The 17,984-nt window shown below is 48.0% G+C and overlaps 7 protein-coding genes across 7 annotated transcripts; 4 read left to right on the top strand and 3 right to left on the bottom strand.

The window, feature by feature from the left end:
• Positions 1 to 474: 474 nt before the first annotated feature.
• CDV56_106140 (uncharacterized protein) lies at positions 475 to 3,237 on the bottom strand (the record flags this gene model as incomplete). The annotated part of the gene is made up of 9 exons (XM_026759759.1): positions 475 to 627; positions 683 to 1,078; positions 1,127 to 1,199; positions 1,255 to 1,441; positions 1,492 to 1,619; positions 1,728 to 2,290; positions 2,342 to 2,460; positions 2,510 to 2,610; positions 2,660 to 3,237. 9 exons carry the CDS (start codon positions 3,235 to 3,237, stop codon positions 475 to 477), a joined length of 2,298 nt encoding a protein of 765 aa, XP_026612096.1.
• Positions 3,238 to 4,495: 1,258 nt separating this feature from the next.
• Positions 4,496 to 5,360, bottom strand: CDV56_106004 (uncharacterized protein; the record flags this gene model as incomplete). Its single annotated transcript, XM_026759623.1, has 3 exons — positions 4,496 to 4,683; positions 4,731 to 4,913; positions 4,964 to 5,360. The coding sequence occupies 3 exons, from the start codon at positions 5,358 to 5,360 to the stop codon at positions 4,496 to 4,498; spliced, it is 768 nt and encodes a 255-aa protein (XP_026612095.1).
• An 817-nt stretch (positions 5,361 to 6,177) lies between these two features.
• On the bottom strand, positions 6,178 to 7,372 carry CDV56_105865 (aminoglycoside phosphotransferase family protein; the record flags this gene model as incomplete). The annotated part of the gene is made up of 3 exons (XM_026759484.1): positions 6,178 to 7,171; positions 7,225 to 7,308; positions 7,356 to 7,372. The coding sequence occupies 3 exons, from the start codon at positions 7,370 to 7,372 to the stop codon at positions 6,178 to 6,180; spliced, it is 1,095 nt and encodes a 364-aa protein (XP_026612094.1).
• Positions 7,373 to 8,188: 816 nt separating this feature from the next.
• On the top strand, positions 8,189 to 10,299 carry CDV56_105657 (uncharacterized protein; the record flags this gene model as incomplete). The annotated part of the gene is made up of 5 exons (XM_026759276.1): positions 8,189 to 8,404; positions 8,450 to 8,881; positions 8,926 to 9,378; positions 9,423 to 9,857; positions 9,901 to 10,299. The coding sequence occupies 5 exons, from the start codon at positions 8,189 to 8,191 to the stop codon at positions 10,297 to 10,299; spliced, it is 1,935 nt and encodes a 644-aa protein (XP_026612093.1).
• Positions 10,300 to 11,993: 1,694 nt separating this feature from the next.
• Positions 11,994 to 12,863, top strand: CDV56_105458 (uncharacterized protein; the record flags this gene model as incomplete). The annotated part of the gene is made up of 1 exon (XM_026759077.1): positions 11,994 to 12,863. The coding sequence occupies one exon, from the start codon at positions 11,994 to 11,996 to the stop codon at positions 12,861 to 12,863; it is 870 nt and encodes a 289-aa protein (XP_026612092.1).
• A 1,482-nt stretch (positions 12,864 to 14,345) lies between these two features.
• Positions 14,346 to 15,184, top strand: CDV56_105271 (uncharacterized protein; the record flags this gene model as incomplete). The annotated part of the gene is made up of 3 exons (XM_026758890.1): positions 14,346 to 14,847; positions 14,899 to 14,937; positions 14,988 to 15,184. 3 exons carry the CDS (start codon positions 14,346 to 14,348, stop codon positions 15,182 to 15,184), a joined length of 738 nt encoding a protein of 245 aa, XP_026612091.1.
• A 1,483-nt stretch (positions 15,185 to 16,667) lies between these two features.
• Positions 16,668 to 17,260, top strand: CDV56_105103 (uncharacterized protein; the record flags this gene model as incomplete). Its single annotated transcript, XM_026758722.1, has 2 exons — positions 16,668 to 16,772; positions 16,826 to 17,260. The coding sequence occupies 2 exons, from the start codon at positions 16,668 to 16,670 to the stop codon at positions 17,258 to 17,260; spliced, it is 540 nt and encodes a 179-aa protein (XP_026612090.1).
• Positions 17,261 to 17,984: the final 724 nt, after the last annotated feature.

Here is a 17,984-nt window from a genome sequence, read left to right as displayed (position 1 = left end):
GTTTGGTTGGGGGGCGGGGGGAACGACGGAAGAGGAGAGTGTAAGTGTGCTGGTTTACTCTGTGCCAGGCTTATGGCTTTGCCAAGCAGACTCCGTTGTCCCTTCAGCATGGATTTCCACCTGAAATAATCTATCCTTTGTATAACGCTCGCTTTGCATTCAGATGATCTACTGGGCAAGGTAACGCAGGGCCATTCTAGGGAGAGAAGCCTCGGGTGGGTGTGCCGCCAATGCCTTCACCTCGGGCCTGGGGGAAAGACATTGTTTCGACGGTCCGAACCGAACCAAATGAATTTGATACGCCCCAAGGTTCAGGATTTGACGCATTTTGCGCGGAGCAAGACTTGGACTGGTGTTTATGTTTGTAGATAAATGTCAATTTGAATGAACACCACTGAAGTAAGATACATTGAGCACTATCCGTAGATTGTTTGATTGAACAGAGGCCATTGAGAAACGGTGAGCTGCAGGAGACTAATCCTCGTACAAGCTGTGGTCAAATTCAAGAGAGCGCTGGGCGGGAATGCTGTAACCGTTGGCGCGGAGGGCCATCCGAACATGAGCCGCAGAAAGTTGGACGCCCTCACCCGAAGAAACATTACGAGCAACCTTGACGATGTTTTTGATCTATGATGGTTATCTAGTTAGTGACTGCTTGCCAGGCATCTAAGAGGTTGCTTACCTGACGCCCGTCCAACGAAATTTCAGCGAATGTTCGTAGGTCTGTTTCTTCAATATCTGCTTTCGCACCCTTCAAGAAATGGTCGAAAATTTTCCGACGGGCCGGCCAATTAAGGTTGCCGTACCGCAATTTTAAGTGGACGCGATCGAGAACGGCTTCGTCAAATTCTTCGATCAAGTTGGTGGTGAGGAAGAAGATCCCGCCATAATACTCGAGTGTGCGAAGGAAGGTTGCGACGAGCCTATTTCGCTCTAGCTGCAGCCCATTGCGCCGTTGTAGATACACGTCGGCCTCATCCAACAAGAGGATTGCCTTCCAAGCCGCTGCCGCATCGAAGATGTCGCCCAGCTGGGATTCCAGCGTCTCCGCATCTGAGCTCAACTGTCCAGAGGATATCTGAAAGTGTTAGAAGACCTCCTTAGGCCGAGAAGAAACAAGACTCACCGAATAAAGTGGGCATTGGAGATCCTCAGCAATTGCTTCTGCTGTCAATGTTTTCCCCACCCCAGGTGGCCCGCTGTCACGTGTGTTAGCACCCGCCTAGTAATGTACTGGGAAGGAGGCTAGCTCACTGGAGAAGCATAATCACACCCTGCCCCTTTCCGGCGATTATGTCATCCTCGTTTGTCCTTTTCGCTTCCGTCACGCGGCTCTCGGCAAGGAATTTCACAACCCTTTTCTTATCTTCGGGGATCTCTAACATGTCAAAGAGCGAGGTTGAAAATTTAATTTCTTCGACGGTGTCTACTGCAAATTCCCCTGAAGGGGTTATTAGTATTTCATTCGATAAGCTCCAGACAGCGACTCACCCCAGAATTTCTTGTTCAAGCAAAAGCCAAGCACCGTTGGACTGCACCTTACTAAATCTTCTTCCTTCATCTTGTGCGGATCTATGCCGTTGCCCCTGATGCGGTCGAACGAAGTGCTTTCCAAAACACTGCCAAATATATCAAATATCAGGGGCCTTCTGGCTTCAAATCTCGGGTAATTTGGATTGCTCTTTCTAAAGCGCCCTGCGTCTATCATGACCCTGCTGTCCACGTACATTTTCAACAGGTCCTCCTTCACGGGGACGAACATTTGTCCTCGGTATTGGCGATGATGGCTCCCCCTGAGAGCGATAAACTTGCGACCATTCGATACCAGACGCGACCAGACATTCTGGTCAGCGTGCAGCTTCAAGGGATAGGCTGGAAGACTTTCGATGCGTCTCGCTCCCCGGAAGACTTCGATCTGAATAACCTCTTCACACTCGCCGAAAAGTACTCCGTCGTCGTCGAAGTACTGGCCGTGGATCTCAAAACAGTCCTGCTTCCGGTATGTTTTGGTTTCCACCCCGTAAGTGAACCGGATACACCTTGGCAAACCAGTGGAGGGGCATTCCAGGTATACCAATGTTCCTGGCTTGAACAGTGCCCATAGGAGATCGTATGTGATTTTTCGATGCGCGATGAGTGAAGAGAGTCGTTCTGCGGTTGGTTGATACACACTCTCAAGGTACTGTACCAGTAAGTTTAGATGGCAGACACCATCATGCTTGTGTCCTTCGTCAAACGTTGCATAGTCTCTCATCTCGGAGAGGAAATGATACAAGAGTCCTTGTTCGACCTAGTCTACGTGTCAGAATAGTCGGCCTTGAACAAAAACGAGGGAGAATACCGCTGGTTTGTCTGCCTCCAGACCAGCCATCCCAATGTTCTTCAATATGACCCTCAAAATATCTTGCAAAACAGGTGACTTAATGTCAATGAACGTGGTAGTTTCATGCGATCTCCTGTCTGGCGACACATCAGAGAATGTCGCATGAGCGGCTTCACAAAAACCCACCAACACGGTTCCGAACGACAAATATCCATTCGTCTAACTCACTCACATCGGGGGCGGGCACCCGGTCGACTATCGTATACCTGTATGCCCTTGGATCCCAGCTATCCCCTTGGTTAGTGGGTTCTCATCGTGCCGCATAGTTGAGCATACACCTCGTTGACGATCTTATACTCCAGCTTTGAAGCCCTGATCCACCTGATGTGCTTGCCATGTTCTCCGCCTGTGTCGGGGCCAGCTGGTCCGTTTACGGTGCCCGTGAATGACTCCAACTTCTCATCAAGCACAGCAAGGAGGAGTTCCTTCAACTGGTTCATTGTAACCGGCTGGGAAGAATGGAGGCGTGGACTGTTAGAGGGGTTCCTGGCTTGGCCATCGGCGGGCGGTTGACTAATGGCTGCGGCCGGAACTGGAACGGGCATAATCTCGGCAGGCTGATTGGCATAAGCACCTGGATCACGGGGGAGTGGAACGGTTGGACCAGTGCGGTTGGAAGATGAAGACTCTGGGGTGTTTGGAGGTGCGACTGCCTGACCTTTTGGCTCTGAGGATCCAGCCGCTGCCTGTGGAATGGCTTCAAGGAGTTGCTCCAACTGATTCGCATCGAGAGGGGACTCCAGACTCCCAGATGAGGTACAACTATCGCCCAACTTTGGTGGGCAGCTGCGAGCCGGCACGACTTGCAGATAAGGAGATGGAGGCGAAGTCGTTGCGTTTTCGGAAAATGCCATGTTGGGCAACTGATTGGTATGACGATGTTATAGTATATATCTGATCCTAACGATCCAAAGAAATAGAATGCCAATAGTCATCAAGGTCAGGAAGATCAAAGAGAGACAAGCCTCCTTATATGCCATCATCCAGTAGGTGGGAAGCCGAACACTTCGAGCTGTGTCTCTTCTAGTTCCAACACATCTGTCGACATATCGCGCAAGGGCGTCGAAAAATCTTAAAGTGTTACTATGAGAATATAGAACTTTTGTAGTTATACCAATGCTTACTGGCTGGGCCTTGGAATTGTATGTCTGCAGGATTCCCACGTACATTCCAGTGGATTCCCAATGAAAAACCAGAACCTGATTACCATATGCATCCAAAGACCTACTGGTTTTAATTTGAGAGTAGTAGCATGATAATTAGATTAATAAGCGATTATGCGCAGCTCATCTAAACGTGAATTGTCCAGTTCTGGCTGAGTCTTCGTTTCTCCGAAGCCGACCGGGGATATTGTCCGCCTTGCACTTTACTAGTAACGTTCGTCTACTGTCACGTGATGTAGAGGGGCAAACCAAGCCTATTGCTCCACGTCAAGATGCCCAAGTTAGGTGCAGTGTGTGAATGATGTGTTCCCCGACATGAATTTTTTCCCGGATGGGTGTGACGCCATATATTAAAAACATCAGGTATGGTTCCATCTCCCGTATCATTCAGTCCAGCCGAGAAAGGCACATCGCTCATCCCATACACACACAGTCTAGGCTTTGGATCATTCCGATTGTCCGTCCAGTAACTCCGTCGCTGAAGGATATTTGGGTTTACCTCCCTAGTTTGAACGAAAATCTTTAAGACATGCGCAAGATTAGAGCAAGTAGGTCTCTAAACGATGAAGAGATTATGAATCTATGCAAACGAGAGGCAGGCGTCTTCACGATATCCTGGAGGGGTTATTCTTAGCTAACTCCATGAACAGCTAGGCTACGAAGACTGCACCCTTGTTCCAGGCCCTACAACGGAAGTTGTATATAAAACCACGCCTCCTGCAAAAACCGTCGCCGTTGTCGTCGATATATCCTCCAATGGAGGTGCGATGAAGATAGGCGAGAAATCGGACAATGACTTGGGTGTTGCAGCTGTTGGCAAGGTCGGGACAGAGGATGCAGCGGATTTGGTTGTCGTGCCGTGGAGTGATGGATGGTGGTTCTATTCCATCGGTTCTATCGGGATAAGATACATAGTGAGGACATGAGCAGGTATTGTATGAATTTGATTTCACATGACGCGTCGGCGCTGATCACTAAAATAGAGAGCAACCTCATCCGATATGGGAATTGTTATGAATGACAGCGATGCATTATCGTAAGGGTCTGTCATCCAAACCGCTCCAGATATTTGATTTGACATGACAACTGCGCGGGCGTCTTCGTGCGTCAACGCAAAGACGCGCCCCGAAAGAGATCCTTTGGAAGTTAGAATGACACCGGCTCACCTAAGTAGAACAACTCACTGTGTTGTGCCTCTGGGGATGTGCCTCCATGAGTATCGGAGGTATTCTCTGTCCCACGCTGCACTTGCTTGGTAGTAGGAACATCCAAGACTGGAACTGATACTGCCAATTCGGAATCATCCGTCTCTACTCCGTTGATGTCTTCAGCATCGCTCGACTGTTGTAGGATGTTCGTTTGAGGACCTAACGGGCTTGTTAATGATCATTTTGCTTAGACTTCATAGATTACCCACCTGCGTATTCTTGAACCAACCCTTGAAAGAACGATGTCTTGAAATGCCTCTCATGCTTCTTAATTTCCGAGGGCAGGCGAAGACGATGATATTCTGTCATGCACCCGATAATTGTCTGCCTCAAGATGATACCACACGGAATCGCGACCACCATACCCGAGTCTTCCTTGACTTTCTTCAGGAAGGTCCGGTATTTCTCACGTCTTTTATCGGCCTTGGACACCTCGGGCTGCGGCAACTCCTCATGGATCAAACGAACAGCATTTTCGGCGCGTCTTATCTCATGGGGTTTAAGGCTCCCTCGCAACTCGATCGTTTCGAGATCTGTCAAAAGCTTTGAGATGGCCTCCTTGACCGTGAGGCCGGTATAGATGCTCTTGCGTTGAGGTGCATACATTTCCTCTTCAATTCTTCAGCCAAAACACAATTGGAATACTTGGCGGTAAACAGTTGATTATAGAAGTCGTGCACCTGAGGGGGGAATGTGGTTAATATGTGGGATTCCATTGGTAAAACAGTGGGTTTGCATTGGACAACTATCAGGTGGCCACAAAGAATCTACTGGATTCTCACTATGTTGGTCCATTCTTGATTGGCCTAATTCTTGCTTCATGCATGCGGTGGTTTTATCATTGGGCGATTACCAGGGTCTGTGCAGGGATCCCCAAAACCCCCTCACGAGGCTGACAAGTGGTCTTGTATGCTCTTTTGTTTGGCCTCAAGTTCGGTGCGAAGGCTTAAATAGGGCGGTCCTGGCATACGATTTTCAACATCTGACAATTTCGTCAAACAAGATCTCCCTTCAAATCATTTTTAACATCTGAAACTACTTTTACTTGAGCATTCACGGTCAACCAAGCTCTCAATATGGCTACATCCATATCCTTGCCCGTCGATTTTGAGAAGTGCTACAATTGCAACCAGAATAACCCAACTGGTGCACGGAAGTGCGAACACTGTCATGTGGATTTGACAGGAGGAAGATGATGATAAAACATCCGGAGACAGGTGCGATATGCCCTTCCTCCCACCAAAAAAGTTCATTATTAACATAACGTAGGACCTCCCTCCCCTCAGGAAACATCCTCGCCGCTTATCAAGCCAGGAATACGTTAGCTGGATTTGGTAGGATTGTTTAATTTGGACGCGGGCGGTGGTTGAGATTGTGTTGGACATTGCTAGAGAATCTGGGTAGGATCGAATATGATGGAATATCACAAAGGAGCATCACGAAGCTCGTCCAAATCAAAGAAAGTAAAAGCCAGAGACTTCTGCCACTCTACATCATTGCGGTGAAGCTTGAATCCCACGTCGGACAGCTTTGATTCGAGAAGATCGGTCCAATCGTAACGGGAATCGTCCGGCACGTCAAGATTAAATCCGCCACTCCGATACGGCTTAAGAGGGATCCAGAATTTCGGATAGTACCCAGCTGATTCCCAGTCTAAGATAGCCTCGATAGTACCGTCGTCTGAGAGTAGAATGTTGGTTGGGCCCAGGTCGGCATGATAGAAGTGAAATCTATCTCCTATAGGTGGTAGCGGCATAGTGGATATTCTGAGGAAATACTTCTCAGCATCGGTGCGAGAGAATGGTCCCAACGGCCGGGGTTTCCACGACGGGTGTGAGTCCTCTGGATCCACGGTTAAAAAAGGTTCGAGGACTCCGCAGCCTGTTGCAGACTGTAGCTTCTCCGAGGTTGCTTCAGCAAGGTCGCGGCAGTATTGTGCAACAGTGATAGCGACATCAGCTTTTTTCTCTAAAGTTAGAGTTGGCCAGGCACTCGCCAGCGTTTGCCCCTGGACCCGTCGCAAAATCAGGAAGGTCCTGCTGAGTTGCTCATCGACCCACGAATAAATTACCTCAGGTATTGGAATATGTGGGAACCGCGACGCAACAAAAGAAAGAGTATTGCTTTCTCTTTCCATTCCATCAGACCATGTCTTGACCTTACAAATCGCATGTGTCCCAATCTCCCAGACGGCGGATGACATGCCAGCCTGGTAAATGAGACCATCAGCTGCCTTCTCTAGCGAGTTGGCACTGGTAGCCTCGACAAGATAGTACTGTCCATCGTCCTCTGTCCATGTAGCAACTGCAGTTTTCGGAATCCCGTTTGTGGCCTTTTTGCATAGGAACTTTGAGCCCATCTGATATGTATCCGGGTCCAACTTTGAGACGGATACTTCAATTGGAGGGGAAGGCTTGCTATTTACTTCTGTTAGCGCAATGCCTCGCGACTAAACCATTGTATTCCTTACTGGAAAATCATCGTATTGTAGTCAACTGAAGCGTTGAAGTCGAGTTGGCCGAAAGGGAAGAAGAGAGGACGAAAAGTGAATATCCTAAAAAAGCGGTGTGTAGTGTACACGTCGTTATGTTTACTGGTCACCTGTTTTCCGCGATCATATCCAGAAGTAGGGACTCAGGTTTGGCCTGATTTGACAGCAATCCTGCGAATTGAATCGGAAGGGGCAAGCTCCCACCTAATCCCAAACTGTAACATTAACGGCCAGTAGCTACTGAACGACATTCCCACATTCCGAAAGGCTTTCAATCACGAACCACTGTTGGTCAGATTATGCACTACTCGCCTACAGCAGCATTCATAAAGCCTTCTTTATCATGTGTCTAATAATCCTGCACCCTCAGGGCCAAACGCTCTCGCGAGTCTCAGCAACCTGGTTCTCAGCGTTCTCTTCAGTCGCACACCAAGCCATTGATGCCATCACGGCCTTCCCGTGGTTGAAGAGATCAATAATTCCTTTAGAATTATAACAAATTCAAATTATCTTCGAACCATATTTGCTTATAGGCATAAAGTAAGCCACTTCGCCCTGAACGTATGGCTCGATAATCACTTGATTTTTCTTTAGCAATGAAAATGTTGGTATAGATGATGGATTTCCAATGGAAACCCATTGGAATTCCAGTGGGTTTCTGCTGTAACCCCACCGTAATTGCATATCTGGTTCTGACCAATCGCATAGCAACAACAGTTCTACCATGTATACAGAATGCTAGACAAGAGCGGCTTTTCTCCCACACTCATTCGAGGATCCTAGTGCCTTCGCTTCTCATTTCTCTTTGTGCAGGAGGAGTACGCCTCTCAGGAATGAAGCACAACAAATCCAAACCATGTGGAATAATTGACATATAAGGAGGCCATGTGCGCCCTTAGACCTCGACCCTTCTCTACCATGAGACTCATCAAAACATGTTGTCATGGTCTTCTCCAGCTGGTCAAGATCTTTTACTTTCCTGAAGCGACCAGCTGAGCTGTTTTCAAACGTGCTACAGTGCTTTCCTACGTCACCGACTTCACACCGCGAGTCAGATTGCTTTGGGGCTGACTTGGTTGATTATACGGAAGATCCCTTCGGTACACCTGGTTTCTCTGCGCAAGCTAAGCGAGAGCATACCATTATGGACGACCTGAAAGTATGTCTACAACTGAGTATTTTCTGGCAATTGCTAAAGATACAGGTTGTCCGAGTTTGGTTAACTGATCCCGAGTTATCTCCAGAGGCTGACGTCTGGCACCACAACTTAGACAATGTTGTCAAAGTCATAGTGCCTCTCCCATGCCAATATGGACATAAAAAGCTAGCAGACTTTGCTGTGGACAAGGAAGGTGTCGAAAGGGTTCTCAATCGCTACGAAGCCGTGAGATCTCTGCCGCTAGGCAGCAGAGACCGAATGGTCCTCGCTCAGAAGCCAAGAGACTTGACTCTCAAAAGAGTTGAGGCCTGCAAGCAGCTACGTGACGCCTACCGTGATCGTCTAGCGAAACAGGACTTCGATGACCAAGACCGCACCCGGCTTGGACGACAACTCGATGCCCAAGGCCGCACCTGGCTTGAACGACGACTCCAATCAATAGTCGAGGTACTAGATAACCTTCAAAACAGCGTCCAGGTATGTCCCTTCTCCTGCCCGTGCGCAGAGTACTAATATTGAAGACTGTGCGAATATGGTACCCCGTTTGCCAAGGACCCCTGACGCAAGATGCCAAAGACAAGGGCATAGGAGATATGATCCTAGCAGAGGTTCAGCTGGAAGATCCTAGCGACGGGTATGCTCCAATGTATCCAAGTCATCGCCCAGCTGGTGCTGTGTTAGTCGACTTGGCCGTTCTGCCGGAACACACTGCGACTGTTCGCTCCAAATATTTGCCAGTGAACTTTGCTCCCTTCAGCGACGATGATCCTTCGGTCTGCTCACAGCCAGGTGACGATATTGACCTGAAGAGAGCTCTAGCTTTCAGAAGAGTCCTTTTCAGATATGATCGAGCACAGAGAATCCGACAGTCCCGGGTCCAACTTCTTAGGATTGAGGATGAGCTTATCAGCAACTGGTTCAGTAAGTGCATGAGGGAGCTTGAAGACCGTGTTAAAGCAATCCATGGTTGTGAGGTAAAGTTGTGTTGACCTCTATTCAACAAATACTAATGATACAGACCATACGTGTATGGTGTCGCAGTCACCAAGAAGATCCCATGGCCAGTGTTCGATCCAAAGGCCTTCACGATGTGGTCAGAGCAGCAGTCCCTCTCCAAGATCCCGACTACCGACGGGTTGCCGATGACAAGACAGTCCATCCAGACGGCGCTATCCTTGTAGACCTAGCCATTCATAGGGAGGGTGTCCGCACGGTTCTCCGCAAGTACGGAGTTATCGACTTTGTTCCCATGAGCAATGAGGATCCTGTGGTTCTCTCGCAACCCGGTGAAACAATGGAAGACAAGCAGATTGCTGCTTACGAGAATATGTTGGAGAGGTATTCTCGTTATCTTCGTGAGACTCTCCTTGGCCCTATGGCCAAAGTCTGGGTTGCTGAAAGGCTGGCTGGAATTGAGAATCAACTGTCGGTCCTTCATCCGAATCGCCTAGAGGTGGGTAGTCTCCCTGTTTCTTATATATATGCTAACTCCGCAGACCATACGAATTCGCTGTCCGAAATACCAAAGCCACCCTTGGGAGATTATCCAAAAGCTACATCTCGGAGATGTTGTCAGAGAAGCCGTCCCTCTCGAAGTCCAGACGATCTTTCAAGAATCGGTTCAAGTCGACCTTGCCGTTGAGCCCAGCGGTATCTCAAGGGTTCGCCGCCTCTGTGAGCTAGTCGAATTCCAGAGGTTGAGTGAAGACGACCCAATAATCCAAATGCAAACGGATGGCGACCCTCGCATGAGAAAATTTAACGGATACAATCAGGTTCTTCGGCGATATACAGAGGCTCGTGCAGTGCGGCAGCTTGACGGGGCTTTGACGCTTTGGTATGAGAAAGAAATTATGGATCTTGAGAGTCACATCGGAAGACTTGGGTATGTCTAGTTTCTAAGGGGTCATGACATTGTATAGATCTAGCTTAGGATGCCATGGGGATTGCGCTAATTTGAGCTTCGTTGGAGATATATCCCCCTGGTCTCCGTGAGCCGTGCGTAAGTTCAGTTAGTCGGCGTCTGTACAAATCAGAGATACGCGGGCGGGTGCGCATGGCGGCATGAGGCGCAAATTGGCCGCCGAGGAGGGAAAGTCTGGATGTACATCATGAGGACTCCGTTCGCAGGCGATGTGTGACTTTCCGCCCACCCACACCGTTTTGCTGTGAGTGCGTCACTCTGTAACCAACACTATTGCCATTCTTCTTCTAAATACACGAATTATCAACGCATTGGCTCTTTATCCATGAGAAAAGATCCCCATTCTCTTTTGCTACCCTTTCTGCTTTGACCGTGCCCAGTTCGGCTGCATACCCACGGTTGGTGGCTTGCAACCGTATCTTTTCCCATCTTCCCCTACGAATCGTCTCTCTTTAGCCATATCTTCTTTAACCCCTTTAGTCGGAATTGATCGGTTCGCGTCGGGTATGGTTAATATACCAGTGTGACTGAGACCCTTGAGCTGTCGCTTGGTCTTAAAATTGCCGTATAGGCTTTTGCGTGTCCTAGTCCGCTTGAGTCCTTGACTGTATCGTTGGTACTAGGTATGGTCCTACCTGGCTTTGACGAAAGTTAATTGGCCACAACTAGAGCAATGCTCATGTTGGAATCGCCGAAACGCCCTCGTCTAACCGGATTTGGGGAGACAATAAGATATAAACACCTGGTCCTAGTCCTCATTTCCCATCCATTTCTCTCCATCACCCTACTGTGGTGAATTGATCTCGATTTCTCTAAAAGCATAAATTCCCTAAAGAACCTGATTGTCAATGACAATGAAGGAAATCCATCATGGTCGGCATTCTTAATTGACTTAGACCTTGCCATTAAGGAGGAATAAGAGGGACCCTCTGGCGTGAGGGGTAAAACAGGGATGAGAGCGTTCATGGCTGTAGGCCTGCTCTTGGGCAAGAAGCATTCATTCATGCACGATTTAGAGTCTTTCTTCTGGGTGCTCTTCTGGATATGCATTCATTATGAAGCACCAGATAAGGACAGTAGAGTTGTGTCTGAGTTCGAGAAATGGAACTATGTCACAGTGAAAGAGTTGGTTAACCTAAAAAAGGGAATCGTGGCAGATGGAGACTTCCTCGAGCTTTACGTCAATACTATGAGCTACTTATTCCTTGGGTTAATAAATTGCGGAAAGTTGTTTTCCCGAACGGCGGCCGATGGAAGAAGGAAGACAAGGCTCTGTATAGGAAGATGACGGATATCTTTGGGGAAGCACAGATTAACCTGGATGCTTCGACGCAATGGTAGTAGCTGGCGAAATAGGGGCCCGCAGCGACGCGATGCCCATTGACTTATACCCAGATCTACATATGATACCTCCGCTGCGGTGCGCTTGGCAAATATTATCTACTAATAGGAGGGAGGGCGTAAGGCAGCTAGGTGAAAATGAAGTTAAGGAACCTTGTGTCACATCTTCTCTGGCCTTGTTTGATTCAGAAAAGGCGGTGTGATGGTGGAGGCTACCCTTCCGCTTCAAACATTATATATCATCACACCCTTGCTGCTGAGCGTACATACTCATTGACAGATACCTCAAACTCATTATATTACTCGTTTTACTTCTCATTCGATATGAGCCCCACCGACCCTTGTGCAGCATGTAGCTGGACCGCTGAACGTCAAAAGTATTGCAACTACAAAAGCTATGTCAAGCTCTTCTATGAAGCAGGCGACCGAGGCGTCTGGTCGTTGGGCTCAAACTTGATTCTGAAAGATCGAGGTGCCAGTCTTCCGACCTTTGAAGTACCAAACATTCAGTTTGTGGAGGAAGAGACATCTATTCCTGTACCCACTATTATTGAGTCTTGGGAGGAAGACGAACACACTCTTATCTTAATGAAGCGTATTGCTGGCGAACCCCTCAGCAAAGCCTGGCCGAACCTCTCCATGAATGAAAAAGAGAATATAGCAAGGCAGACCGCGGAGTATCTGCTGCAACTTCGCAATCTCCGGTCTGATACTATGCAAGCCCTTGGTGGCCGTCCAATCTATTCGAATTTCCTCTTTCTTGCTAAAGATTCTGAGCTTCCCCACGGTCCTCTGGCATCTGATGACGAACTCTGGGCGGAGATGGAGTGTGGTCTGCAAGAGACTGTGCCTGAGGCTGCACGCATACGACTCCGAAGTCGTATGCCACCCGCTGCGCCTTATACCTTTACACACGGTGACCTCACTAATGTTAATATCATGGTCGAGAATGGCTCTCTTACTGGCATCATCGACTGGGAAATGGCTGGATATTACCCAGTATGGTGGGAGTATGTCGGTACTTCGGTCCCCGACAGTGAGGAAGATAGGGAGTGGAAGACGCTATTACGAAAATATATGCCTGACTATAGTGCAGCGCGTGAATTCTGGCTGGATTATTATTATCTCTGCAGGAATCCAAAACATGAAAGAGCGACGAGATTTATCGAGGAGGCAAACAATGAGAGCCTGTAGAGGCTGTGACGTCTCTACCTTTCCAGCTAATTCAATCAATGGAAATACTTCTATGATCATTCTATATCAATAATCTCGCTTATTACCTTGACATATGGAATGGGTGCACTGTAGTCTTTCACGGCAATTTGCACTACTTTGGCTCTTTACAGGCGATCATATAGAGTACCGCTTGAGAGAGATGATGAGGAGTCGAAAAAGAAACTATTTACGATCTGACTGGCAATACTATTGCATCGAAGGCAGAAAAGTTATGGCTTCGACTGCTATGATATACTGGCCTTGCTTTCGAGCGTCCCCTGAGTTATCAAGAAATAGCGCTCAATGTTGTTAATGGCCTATTTATATGCACATTTACAATTCCAGCAAGCTGAGGGAAAGCGATATAGAGCAAAGAGTGAGCTCATATATTCAGAGTAGAGACAGAAGCAGGTTATAAGCCATCAACACAACAGTCCACAACACTTGAATATTCCTCAATGTATCTGACACGCAAAACATAGTGCTTCGAAAGATCAATCACGCCGTCGAGAATTCCTACTGACGCAACTGCAGGTTATCCGCATGGCTGACGGTGTATGGTATTCCCTGCACTGATAAGCTGAGATTGGGCATGTGTTTACAGGGAAGCATACCAGGAAGCTCAGGCCAAGGGAACGGCACACTTGAACTTAGGCCCCTTTCATGGCTTTCGGAATTTCGGCGCCACAAGATTCGCATACTTCTTTCCATGTAGGGTTGTTGTGCTGGCACTTGGGACACTTCATGATTGAAGATTACCAGGGGAGGGAAAAAGACTTTTAGCTTGAGCGAGGAAGACCGAGTTGTAGGATAATTGATCAATGCAGGATAGTTAATCAATCGTCTTGCCTGGCGAAAAGGCTGTATTTATAGTCCACAGCGCAGACCTGTTCATGTACATGCCCACTGTTTCAATATCAGACAAGACGCTTCTTTGGCGAGAGGAAAGATGTCTCCAGACACTCCCGGATTCAATATAGAATTAGCTGCCTTTATTTATCGGCCAATGATGCCCGTTGATCTTGTGTATTCTCGATGATAATGGGCCAGACCCCTAGGGTGCATTGACAGCCTGCTTATGGTGTTGTATGCAGGGGGTGTCACACCCAATCCCAATACTCCCCTTCTTTTTCTATTACTCCTCTTCTCTCCCTACACTAGGGCGGGAGCTATCATTCCCAGTCTGGGTGGAGCGTTCGAAGGATGCATGGTCCTCACGTGATCTGGAGTATCGTAATTCCACCGTCAACTCTTATTGGCCCATAGCATTTGGTCTGGCGGTCGGACCCCCTTCAAGAATACTTAACGAGGCTACGCCATCCAGTCGGACAATGCTCGACAAAATTTCGTCGAAATTTCATCGAATATTTACCGAAATAGTGTCGAAGTCTTAGCTTGTGTGCTGCATTCTTACATCTCATTCTCCTGCAACACTGCACATCACTATCAATATCAGAACAAATGGCTCCTTTGTCTGTTGAAAGTGCCATGACTAAGTTACTTCATACATCAAGGACGATTCAACGCCGCAATGGAGTGAGACCTCCGGAAGCAAAGCGAATCAAGCATGCTGCATCCTTACTCCGGGAGGGCTCTCCTCCCCCGGATGCTGTAGGAGCAGGGCGGCAAACAACTTATCTTCATTTCCTCCAAAAGTTGAGCGGCAACTCAATGGTGGTTCTCTGTGCAGTTGGGCTTGGGCTGTCGGCGATTGCGATTGCGCGGGAGGACGTCCTTCTGGATTTGCCGCATGAGATCAATAGTACTATTGCCGCTCTCGATAACCCTGTGCTTCGCCGGCTGGCGAACGAGTATATGGGTGTCGCTGAACGAACGCCCCCGGTTCGTTCTACTTCCGATTTGGAAAACAGTCCAGCAGCTGGTCCATTAACTGCATCACATCACGGGCCGTCCCAGAATATTGACCAAGATAAGGTAGAACGGACAATAGAGCAGCGCTCATGTATGTCAAGCTGAGACACGACCATTCGAAACGGCCAACTGATCTATACAGCTTCAAAAACAAATACGGGCGGGCCAAAGCAGGGAATAGGTGAGGAAGATACTGAAGTTGGCTAGCAGTGGCTGATTGATCCGTCACAGGCCTAATTGGAGACGTGTACGAACTCTCATTAAAAGATGTACAGCAGATCATTGAATCCCATCAAATTTCGGGAAGCATACTGCTTACTGATACATACGGCGTCAACACGACGCCTTTCGTCACTATCCCGATCACAAATGAATTGACAGATAGGTTAATCTCAAATCGACCCCGAGTGTCGTGGAACGAGCCTTGACCTAATTAACGTTCCTCGTTCTGATATAACCGACATCCACTACGCCGGATGCTCTAAATCTCCAGTCGTCTCGCCAAGGGATAAGAATTCGATATCCTTCTTCCTCTGTCCCGACTCCGCCAAGGTAATCGCCACTCTCTTTTGCAAATATACGTATTGCGCCGCGATTACGAACCACGTCGACGACGACCGCTATTGTTCGTTCGGGGGGACTAAGCGGGGAGCCTTTGGGCGGAATCGACCATTCGATAGGTTCGCAGTCACTGCAATGTATCTGGGATAGGATAGTCAGCTACTTGGCTTCCCCCCGACACGGATATTGGACCTTTTTCTTGCATTCCTCCACGATCTCTTCATCTGTTGCAGATTCCACACGAATCTTCTCGACTGTTTTGGACATCGTTACCGAGGAAAGTTTGGCCTTGATAGTGGGCGAACACGGACTCCCAGGAGAATGCTGATTTACCATGTGGATTTCAGCCCGCCGTTCAACTGCTATCTATGGAGATTAATTCTTGATATAGTGAATCTTTCAGTGGAAATTCTGCGAATTAGCGATATCGACGAGAAGACAACTCAGAACTCAGTACAATTGCCAACACTGATAGATCCTCCTTACATGGTCATAAATTATCCAGTGAAAGCCGTATATCCTAGCTGTCGAGCTCAAGCAACAGCTGTGGCTGGTAGGGAACACCTATCGTCGCGGGCATGTAGTGTGGCCTCAAACAGCCCACTGTGTGGTATTGCTTTGTTGGAACGTATTGCCCCGCCCGAAGGATGGAGGGGCAAAAATATTCACGTGATGACACCCAGGAACTAGCGCCCATCGATTAGGCACGAACTTCGAGAACGGCGTCCGTGTTACGGTAGAAACGCCTCAGGCATCTCAATTCGCATACTACAGGAAATTAGAATTGTGATTATGTCAAGAAAAATAAGACAAGAAATGAGCATTCTGTCACTAATGCTTCGAGATTCAAGTTAGCCGAATAGTTGTTGAAATCTCGTCGCGAATTTGTCGAAAACTTGTCGAAAACTTGTCGAAATTTCATCGAAATTATCGGCGCCGACTCCCAGGCCAGAACAGTGGAGGACGGCTCTTGATGTAAAACCCAAATTGTCTATTGGCAGATTACCAAGATCAGCAACCATGCGTTATACAGAGTACTTTGGTTTTACTGCGATGAAATAAGCGACTCCTGAACATGCTTCTACCCGACACGATCATCCCCTTCATCCACGGAGGTCGAGACCAGATCTCTCAGGATTTCTCCCCTGCTCTCTCCCCAGCTTTGATCACTGAAATGAGCAATGAGAAGCGCTCCAGGAGCACAGCGTGGTCTATAAAGGCGCCAGCCTTGTCCCAGATACTCACCGCAATTCGGCACAGACCAACTCAGACTTTCATTGACCCTTCCTCATTTCTAGAGCGCTGCATGATTACTTCAGCATGGCTTGGTATAGAGCCTTACTCGCTTGCATGCGGAAGCTCCTGGGGCGTAACAGCACCAATAAGGACGGACGGAGTGAAGACGACCAGGCTCCATTGATTGATAAGACGCCTATTTTCGAAGAAATGACAATTGTGAGTACTGTTTGTGAGGTTGCTTCCAGCTGTCTAATGCCTTCCTCGGGCAGACCACCTCTGCAAAGTACGTCAACGGTGAGAATGTCATGGCACATATCGTCGTGGAGACCAAGCGCAGTGATGACCGAGGACACACCTGCGTCAGTAACTGTGATTCGAACACCACTGCGGAAACCAGACATTCTGGGCTTAGCTCTATCAGTCTTTCAGATCAAAGTACAATTGTCGAGGATGCGAAGGCCCCGGGAGAACCTGAACTCTTTGCTGTATACGTTGACGACTCAACCGGCGAGCGGATGGTTAGACTCTACTACGAGCTCTCACTAAGCCTCGATGACCTTGAGATCAGAGGCCTTGAATCTCGTATCCCAGAGTCTGACGATGATCCGATTGAGGCCCACGGTCACTATCGAGGAGAGAATTTTTGGATATCTGTTCCTTATCCGTATGCCAAGGCTCGAATGGTTTCAAGGGGTGTATACTGAATGGTCTGACTTCTTCATTGCTGTTATTTTCTTTTTCTGGCTGCTGGCCGCTTAACATGAGCATAAGAAATAGATAGTTCTATCTCCATAACAGAGTATGTCACAAACTGCTTTTCATCCTTGGCAAGAACATAAATAGTGTCAATCCACTGAGAAAACAAGGCATGAAATCAACTTCATTTAAGCAATGGTTCCCTTCATATACGTCATTCTATGTATATGGATGGGAACTTTTCTCATCTTACTTGCCTTGAATGCCCGATTTAAGAAGCAGCGCATTAATGATCCTGAGTCTTCTGCTGCCTTCACTGATCATCCCCATCAAGAGTAACATGGATTCTGTATGTCCCTTCTGGGCATTGATTATGGTCCCCAGTTACTAATATATTAGATGGAAACTAGGAAGCGGCAAAATACGGGGCCAGGAAGGGAAGGACTCATTCCAAGAAAGAAAGGAAAAAGAAGAACATGAGAGTGTAAGGGATAGCAATCCTCATTGGCGTCCACTAGCTGATGGGTTACAGCAAGAAACAGGCGTTCATAAGCCCCAAGACAACAACCCTGCTGTCGAGAGGCCGCCATTAATTTACAGAAGAGCTGGAGAAGCGCTGAAACACGGTTGGGACAAGAAATCACCCACTTTACGCCTTAGACGGTCCTGCTGTAGCTGCAGGCAGGAAGTGCCGGTAGGCCTAGTCTGTTGTATTTGTCACCATGAGTCTTG

Source organism: Aspergillus thermomutatus (genome assembly GCF_002237265.1).
Source record: "Aspergillus thermomutatus strain HMR AF 39 chromosome Unknown NODE_189, whole genome shotgun sequence".
NCBI lineage: Eukaryota > Fungi > Ascomycota > Eurotiomycetes > Eurotiales > Aspergillaceae > Aspergillus > Aspergillus thermomutatus.
This window is presented reverse-complemented; position numbering and strand designations above follow the sequence as displayed.